General features: G+C 42.6%; 1 protein-coding gene across 1 annotated transcript; it reads left to right on the forward strand.

Annotated features, from left to right (window-relative positions):
- Positions 1-1,756: 1,756 nt before the first annotated feature.
- LOC133897451 (uncharacterized) lies at positions 1,757-6,612 on the forward strand. The gene is made up of 4 exons (XM_062338184.1): positions 1,757-2,515; positions 3,058-3,110; positions 3,579-3,837; positions 4,331-6,612. The coding sequence occupies exon 4, from the start codon at positions 4,374-4,376 to the stop codon at positions 6,279-6,281; it is 1,908 nt and encodes a 635-aa protein (XP_062194168.1). The 5' UTR covers positions 1,757-2,515; positions 3,058-3,110; positions 3,579-3,837; positions 4,331-4,373; the 3' UTR covers positions 6,282-6,612.
- The last annotated feature ends 2,328 nt before the right edge of the window (positions 6,613-8,940 follow it).

Here is an 8,940-nt window from a genome sequence, read left to right on the forward strand (position 1 = left end):
TTGTCAAGGTGGAAGACGGCCGTCAGAGCAGCAATTGCATCCTGTGGAAGAGGGCCTTTGAACATGTCGAGGTAGTCCCGAATCTCCTACTCAATTGGTGTGAGATCGTCCTTGAGGTAGCCTAGCTTCCAGCAAAGATTGTTGCGTGCTTGCTCTTGAATCGGCAGGTATTTGAGCCTATTGCAAGCCTGTCGCTTACTGCGATGAAGCTTGGTGGGGTCGATCGGAGTGAGTTGCGCAGTCTTCTTGGACCTAATGATGGGAGGGGCCGGGGCATGAAGCAAGTTGAGCGTAGGTGTCACAAACAGTCGCACTAGGCTGTGTGTGGCCGTGTCCGGCAGAGAGGGATGTGTAGTAGGCGGTGACCATGGTCCCGAACTGCCATCCAGGGTGATTGACTCCCTTGGCAGTGCGATCAGGGCCTGCGCGCCCGCCGCAACAGGCTGCATTGGCGTAGCAGATAGCGTGGCAGAAACGTCTAGAGGCTGTGTGCCTATCGCAGCAGACGACGTGGCCAGATCAGCCAACTCATTAGTAGGCCTAGTGTCCGGAGAATACGTCGTAGGATCAGGTTCCGCTTCGCACAGGGGCCGGCTTGGCGAGGCGCTTAGCTGCAAAGCTCCTGTGACAACAGGCAGGGCCGACGAAGAACCAGGGACGAGGCCTGGCATCGTGGTGTCGCCCAGCGTGCCCTGCAACGACAAGATCTAGGGAAGAGCTCGTAGGGGGGATCGGGTTGGTGCAGTCCGAGCCCACCGCCAGCTCCATGCATCAGAGTGCCTCCTCGACTTGCTGCACATAAGTAGGAGCCACATGGTTCTTCATTTGCCACGCGTTAGGAGGCGGCGCTGAACCTCGGTTGGCGGACCATGCCTCATTCCGCTTGCTGGAACACAGCTGAGCCTCGGCAATGGAGAGCCTGTTCGCCAGGATGCAGGCTTTGGTGATGTATTCGTCTGCATCCTTCATCTAGCGATGTTGGGCTTCTTGCAGAGCATGAAGACGGGCATGCACCGATAAAAACGAATTAGACACAGAAGAGAGAGGTTGCTCGTTCAACGGCTCCTGGAGGTCAGATTGAAGAGCCGCAGCATAGGAGGTGAACACCTGTTGCAGTTCCAGCACGTTCAAGTTCGAAGAAGGTCTAGTGGAAGCAACTTAAAGTTGAAATTGGCCGGGAACGCAAATGTGGGTTTGATCGCAACTCGCTGCTGGTGACGAACGTTGTGGTGACCATCGTTGTGCTCCCACCACCGCGTGGAGCGAGTGCGCACCAACGCCCCTGTTGCCATGTGGCCGCCCAGACCGGTCGCCGCCGCCGTGACGTTCATCGTCCGAATCATCGCGATGGCGTTGGTGACGGTGAAGACACTCGTGGTCATCCCCAAGGTCGCGACCTACATGTGCGCGGTCGCCGCGTTCTCCACAGTCGCGCCTACCCTCCCGAGCCTCCCATGCAGTACCGGCCGTGTGGGCGTCGCCTATCCCGTACACTAAAATCCTAAGACGACCCTAAAGGACGGGTGAAGACCGCCACCGCCGTATCTTCATCGACTACACACGTCGGCCACCTCTGCTTCACCTATACCAACCATCTTCGTCAAGCCGGCAATCATCTTCACCAATAAACTATTTTGTCTACTATCGGCAATGGTGCTCCGGTATGTCATAAGACTTATGCTGTGATGCTATGTGTTTATGATCGAGGTTAGCCCTAATAAGATCAAAGTAAGAACCTAACACCGTCGCCCAAGGCCGCGGCCCCCACCCCGGAGATGCCCCTCTCCCCGCCGGTGCCGGCGCCGGGCTCGATCGCCGACACGCCGTCGGAGGCCCCGACCTCTCCTCCGCCGCCCATCGCCGCGTCCAGGGTGGGCCGTCGCCGCCGCTGTGGCGGCCGCCGCGGTCTTCTACTGAGATGAGATCTGCGCTTCATCCTCTTCCGCGCTGATGTGATGTGGCCTCTGCTCGATGTCACCGCTACTGCTTTTTATTCATCTTGTTTTTGGGTTTGCTCATTCCATTCGGTTTTAGTCTAGGGCTCGTCAGATCTGATCTAGCGTTTGTGTGAGAGATAAGAGATTGTTGAGACAGTTGCTGTGGCTTGCCATTGTATAATGCTCCGTTTCTTATTACTTTAAATCTGCTTTTAATTGTAGAACAATGAAAAATCATGCCTTCATCAAAATCTGCATGAACAGCATTCCTCTGTTAGCACATTCATATAAATACTGTTTATACACTGCTCTGGATCATGAGATAAAATGTGCAAATCTGTTTTTTTTCCTAATTTGTTTCCCCTTCTTCAAAATTGTAGGTGTTGCTGCTTGAATGAACTAGCTTATCTGAAGGTTTTCATTGTAATAGTATCTACTGAAGAGATATGCCTCTATGTATTTAATTCACTGTAGCGGGCTATGTGCACAGTTAATTGCATCGGTGGTGTTCCTCAAAGATGCAATGTATTTGGGATGCAAATACAGTACTATTGCGATCAACATTTTGACTATATTGGGTAATGAAAATCTAATCTGTACTATGTGAAGATGTGGATGAATTAACTCACATCTAGATTTGCATTGGTATAATATGTACTCAACATATAACAATTTATGATCTAAAATATCTACAGTTGAATCTTCAGATGAATTATATTTTGCCATGTTAGATAAACAGATTATCAGATTATTATTTGTTTAACATGTGTTGGCAGTGTAAGAAAGAAGTTCATTCAAATGCAGAATATGGCTACCAGATCCTTCAATCATGTTTGCACATAAATCACAAAGATGCTATGATAGCAAATACAGTGGTAGCATTAGAACAATTATAAGACATGTGGAGCTACCTCTGATAATAAGCTGTTTTCTCTTTACATTAGGTATACAGTGTGTATTCCCAGATGTGAAAAAATTAATACAGTTTTCTCTTCTATATATATCACTGAAGATCAATATCATAATAATAATATTACAGAATTTATTTCCACGATTTTTTGTTATATTATACACTAGCATCTCTTATTTCTGACTGTATGATGTTACCTGTGTTTTGTAGCTACTACAACTGCATTCCATATTGGCCGTGGTTGTAAACTGCTGATCTGAAAGGTAAGGAAAAAAAAGAGGAAACACTTCATCTATTTGTATAATATTTGTGTTGCTCTTATATGTATGTAGCAACTTATCTTGCACTGTACTATACTATTATGTGCCTAACAACTTATGCACTTACTATGTGTAATGTATGTGTGCCAGTCCTTTGAACCTTATATGTTGTATAATATCACTGTTCTTCCAAAATGATGTCTGCTCCCTTGTCATTGTGTAATTTGTATATTAAGCTCTTACATATCTATTTCTGTGACAGGTCAAAAGGGCGCGCTACTTTTCTAGTGGGAGCTCCAATCTTGATGATTCTTGAAATTAGCCACCCATATTCAATCCAATCGCAAAAATTGATAGTTCATGTTATCTTATTTTCACATTGGTTCTCATTTGATATCTTCCTGTAATTAAGTAAAATTAAGATAAGATATTTGTATGGCATCTAACAGAGGGAATCTATCCTTGATCTAGAAGTACAAGCAAGGAATCAGGGGTATGCAGCACGACTTGGAAAGCTTCATTTCTAAGTCCTGAAGCATCTGTCTACATGTATTGTATAGACATGATCTTGAGGGATCATTTGAAATGAAGCTTTCCAAGTCTTGTTGCAGATAAGAGCACGGATATTAACAAAATTGTGCGCAAGGGTGTGAAGTAATTCTTCTAAATCACCTGTGCCTCAGATTTTCATAATGAGCTAATTTGTTACAGAAGAGCATATCTAAATCTGGTATGTCTATTTTGTCATATCCTTTTACATTTCTTAGTTTCTTGTTTTAATCTTAAATGCCATATCAGTATCGTGTGAGCACCTTGTCATAGCGGCGGTAAACACCAAAATCAATGGCAAGACGTCGGTTATACAATAAAATACTTTGCAGAAGGACATAGACAATTTGCTAAATAAACTACAATTATCGCAACCAGTTTTTTATTTAAATTTATTTTTCAGTGTCTAATTTTAAAAGTTTTGCTGTCCTGTAGAATCTTAAATATTTATTTATCGCTGAGAAATAGAATTTCTAACATCAACACCTTAGTTTCACCTCACTGTTTTCTGCAGGTGTCATGTGGGCATTTTATATTGGTTTAATGTGAACCATTGTATTATGATCATGGGAAAACAATTATTAGCAATAATACGTACCGTGATGTTGTACGTAAGCCATACTGATGTACATTTTAAATTAAACTGACATATATATTCACATATATATATACAGGATGAATGAAGAAACCAGTTAATGAAGCATTAGTCATCTAAAGATGGTGATGTTGATGCAACTATGGAATGATTGGGAACTACAGCTACTTGTACTACTAAGCTTCATGCTACAGGTCTTTGTCTTCTTTTCTGGTGGCCTCCGGCGGCGCAGCACCAGCTCGGCACTTAGGCTTCTGATTTGGTTGGCTTACTTGCTGTCCGACTTGGTTGCAGTCTATGCTCTTGGCTTGCTATCACGACATGAAAGTGATGCACACAAGCTTACGTTTTTCTGGGCGCCTTTCCTGCTCATTCATCTCGGTGGGCAAGACACCATCACAGTTTTCTCCATTGAGGACAATGAGTTGTGGCTGAGACACCTTCTCAATCTACTGACCCAGGTTGGCCTAGCGATATATGTATTCTGGAAGTCAGCAGCACGGAACCAGCTTCTTATCCCAGCCATACTTGTCTTTGTAGCTGGAATCATCAAGTATGGGGAGAGGACATGGGCTCTGAAGTGTGCAAGTCAAAAGGCCCTTAGGGATTCTACTGATGCGGAAGCAGCAGCGGGTCAATTTCCTGAACTGGAAGGTGAGCTGAAGTTGGACTATCTGACAATTGTGAAGTATGCTCTTTCTAGTGCACCCGGTGTCACAAATCTATTTGTTGGGCGCAAGATTGCTAAAATGAAAGATAACGTACGGGAAACGTTTACTGCTGGTAATGTTTTCCAAGTACCAGCAGAAGGGCGACTCATATTCAAGATTCTGGAGATTGAGCTGGGGTTGATGTATGAAAAACTTTACACCAAGGCAAGGGTGGTCCGAACATGGCTTGGGGCCATACTCCGATGCGTCAGTCACATCTCACTGGTAGTTGCTTTTGTGCTCTTCCTTGTGGGTAGCAAGCAAATATATCACAGTGAAGTTGATGTTTCTATAACCTATGCACTGTTTGTTGGAGCATTTTGCACTGAAGTTTGCACATTCTTCTTTATGGTGATGATGTCTCCATTTTCATGGGCATTCTTGGAATATTGGAAGTGCCAGCGCCTTGCCCGTGTAGCTTGGTGTATTTTTAAGAATCTACAGCCAGAGTTGAGGCCATGGTGGTCAAATTCCATGGGACAATTCAACTTTCTGAATTCCTGCTTCTCTGAGTCGATGATTGGGAAAATGATGAATCTGGTTGGAGCTAAGGAGCTCTGGCACAACTTCCGGCACACCAAGAATGTGCAGATCAAAGCGGAGATAAAGGATGTTATCTTTGAAACTAAGCATCATCCTGGGATGCTTAGTGGTGGTACAAGCCCATCACCAGGTCTTGGTCCAGCGTTAGATGCAATACTACAGAAACCCTTTGAGGAGGCCATCCTATTCCTACACGTCTACACAGACATATTTCTGCATCGCTACAAGAATCCCGGAAGTGCTAGTTGCCACATTTCAGACAAGACACGGCACCTGATGGATACATGCAGGATAATTTCTGAATACATGGTTTACCTGTTGGTTCTGCACCCTACCATGCTCAACGTCAGCAGCAATGTACGTGATATCCTGGAGGAAGCTTCAGAGAGCGTGACCAAAGCTAGTGCTACTGATTGGAGCAAGGAGCAATTTCTGGATAAACTAGCTACGGACCAATACCTCTATGCACCAAGTAGCTCGGTTTTGCTTGCTGGCTTTGTGTTTCAAGGAGAGAGTCCTTGTCATGAATCATTGGAATTTCTTGCATATGCGTGGGCAATGATTCTCCTTTATGCCGCTGGCAAATCCCGCGGAGAGGTTCATGCGAAGCAGCTAAGCATGGGAGGAGAGTTCCTCACCTTCGTCTGGTTATACATGGCGCATTGTTCACTTGGAGATATGGGCTCTGTTGAGATTGAGCTTGTTAGACCAACTGGGATAAATGAGGAAGGAGGTGGTCGTAAGGCTTTTATCTGGGACAATCAGCGTCCTCGGTGAAGAAAACCCTCTCAATATTGCCTTACGCAGATGAGGAAGGAGGTGGTCGTATGACTTTTATCTGGGACAATCAGCGTCCTCAGTGAAGAAAACCCTCTAAATGTTGCCTTACGCAGATGCATGATTGCCTTTCTTCGGTCCATGATGTATCCATTGCTTAGCTATTAATTTCCCCTCCATGATGTGTGATTCTAGCAGACCTTCATCCCTTTTTTGTGTGTACTAATTTCTTCATTCCTAACTCCAATAAAAGGGTGGATCCCTTGCATGATTGGAAGGCTAGTTCCGCTGCAATGTACGAATTTTGTATTCATATCATTGTGGAATTGTTCTAAAAAAACTCAAGGGATATCAGAAAGCTCTTCCTGCATTCTGTAGCTTTTCGGATGCCATTTCAAGCGATTCAAAATGTTATTTTTCGGATTTAGTTCAGTGTCTATTGATGTGACGATCTCTCACAAAAAATAATCACCATGAGAAATGGATTCTTCTATTCATATTACGGACTTTTCGTATGACAAATCCAGTGCAACCAACGATTAGTTGTAACCATGAAAATCATTTCGGATTGGGTGACAAATAAATATGAATATTTAAAAAAAATGATGATGTAGTCTATGGGATTTCGTCCAACCCTTTACAATTTAAGCATCAAACTCGAAATTTGTTAGAAAAAGATAGATGCTGGCTATGAATTTTAAATTTTAACTTTCTCTTTTGATTTATCGTATATCATTTCTTCTCATTTTATTACTCTAAATATAGATTGAATTGAATGTGAAAACCACCTCTTTGTAGGGATGTAGTTGTATCCGACTTCCCTCACTTGGCTTCAAATGTTGATCCCACATTTATGCACATGGAAGTGTGCTTTCAGTAAGATCTATGCCATCCTTCTCTGGACGTGTGCTAAGGTGGCGCACTTAGTGTGTGGTGACATTTATGTACAAATTTGTTTGTAACAAAAAAAGATTGAATTTGATTTTACGCGTGGGAGCGCACGATAAAGATAAACACGCGCGCACAGCAGGAAAGTAGCGTGAGCTGTAGCTGGGTCATAATCGTTTTTAATAATGAAAGAACAACTTTCGGACTCTATATTAATAGGATGTCAAGGGTGAAAGATGCACACAACTATTATACAACCGTCCCCTAATCATGTCAAAACAAACCGGTATTAGCATAATATAAAAAACAATTTTAGTACACACACATCACGGTATTAAAGAAGTAAGAAGTATCGTACCCCAAGTCACTGCCCAAGTCGCCACATATTCTAGCATCCGGATTCTTGCTTGCTGCTATTTACAGTTCATAGGAAATCTCATCCATATCATGTCCACTGCCTCAACGAAGTCTCGAATGTAATGTTTGCAATCATGGATGGTGAAAACCGATTCCACTAAAAACCATCAAAATCTGATTTTAGCAAAACGCTACTTCTTAGGTGCACTGAGAACTCGTTTTACATAAACTCAGGTTAGTTGGACGACCCAAACACGAACTTGGCGGTTGTTAAGCTTATCGAGAAACTACTGCTACTGAGTGTAGTCTAACGATTTCTTGAAGAACGATTGCAAAGAGAAATACAATATAGGGGAAAGATTATCTATTTTTTATTCATCTGTGTTTACACTAAAGGATGTTGTCCCGTATATATAGTGTCAAAAACCCATAAAAGATAGAATCAATCTTCAAAAGATAGAGACATATTCTAAAAAGACCAAATCTTTAAAGATTCAAACGGGCTCAAATTCTGTTGTAAAACTCCAAATTTCCTAACACTCCTCCTTGATACTTCTCGTGAAATGCATATATCTCATCAAAACTTATCAAAAATCCAGTGAAAAAATTGAGCGAAAGAGTACATAGCTCGCGACATGGTCACACGAATTACCTCATTAAAAACCTTAACACGAGAAACTTCAAGAAAACTCATATAAGGGAAAAAAAGTACGACTCACCCAAAATGCTTCAAATAATCTTCATGATTAACTTTAGATATTTAATCTTCTTGACTAAGATTTAATTCTTCATAACGGTATTATGTGAAAATTCTTCCCCTGAAATATACAACTCTCTAAGCCTCATCATCGCAATGCCGCGAACACATATTTCAAAAGTAGATGCAGGGAGAGACTTAGTGAATAAATCTACAAGATTTTCACATGACTTATTATGCATTACCTTTATTTTGTTCATCTTATGCAATTCATGAGCATAAAAGAACTTACGATTGATATGCTTCGTTATGTTAGTTTTCACATATCCTGATTGTATCTGTGCAACACATGCAACGTTATCTTTATAGGTAATGGTAGAGGTGTTAGTAGTGTTTAAACTATATGACTGCTAGATATGATTGATTACTCTTCTAAGCCATGTATATTCCCGTACGGCTTCATATAGAGCTATTATTTTTGAGTGGTTTGTCGAAGTAGATACAAGATTTTGCTTTGATGATTTACAGGAAATTACAGTTCCACCATATAAGAAAATATAGCTAGTTTGTAATTTCGCTGTATGTGGGTCCGACAGATACCCAACATCTGTATATCAAATCAGACTTAGGCCCTGATCCTAGCTTGTACCAAGTGGTACGTCAGTGCCTTAGACCCTTGGTGACTCATTGGTATCTTGGGCCTTGGTGGCTCAAGCT

Source organism: Phragmites australis, chromosome 17, assembly GCF_958298935.1.
Source record: "Phragmites australis chromosome 17, lpPhrAust1.1, whole genome shotgun sequence".
In the NCBI taxonomy this organism is placed as follows: Eukaryota; Viridiplantae; Streptophyta; class Magnoliopsida; order Poales; family Poaceae; genus Phragmites; species Phragmites australis.

What these genes read in the sequence shown, in the direction of transcription:
- LOC133897451 (XM_062338184.1), top strand. Translation starts at nt 4,374, where the DNA reads ATGGTGATGTTGATGCAACTATGGAATGATTGGGAACTACAGCTACTT.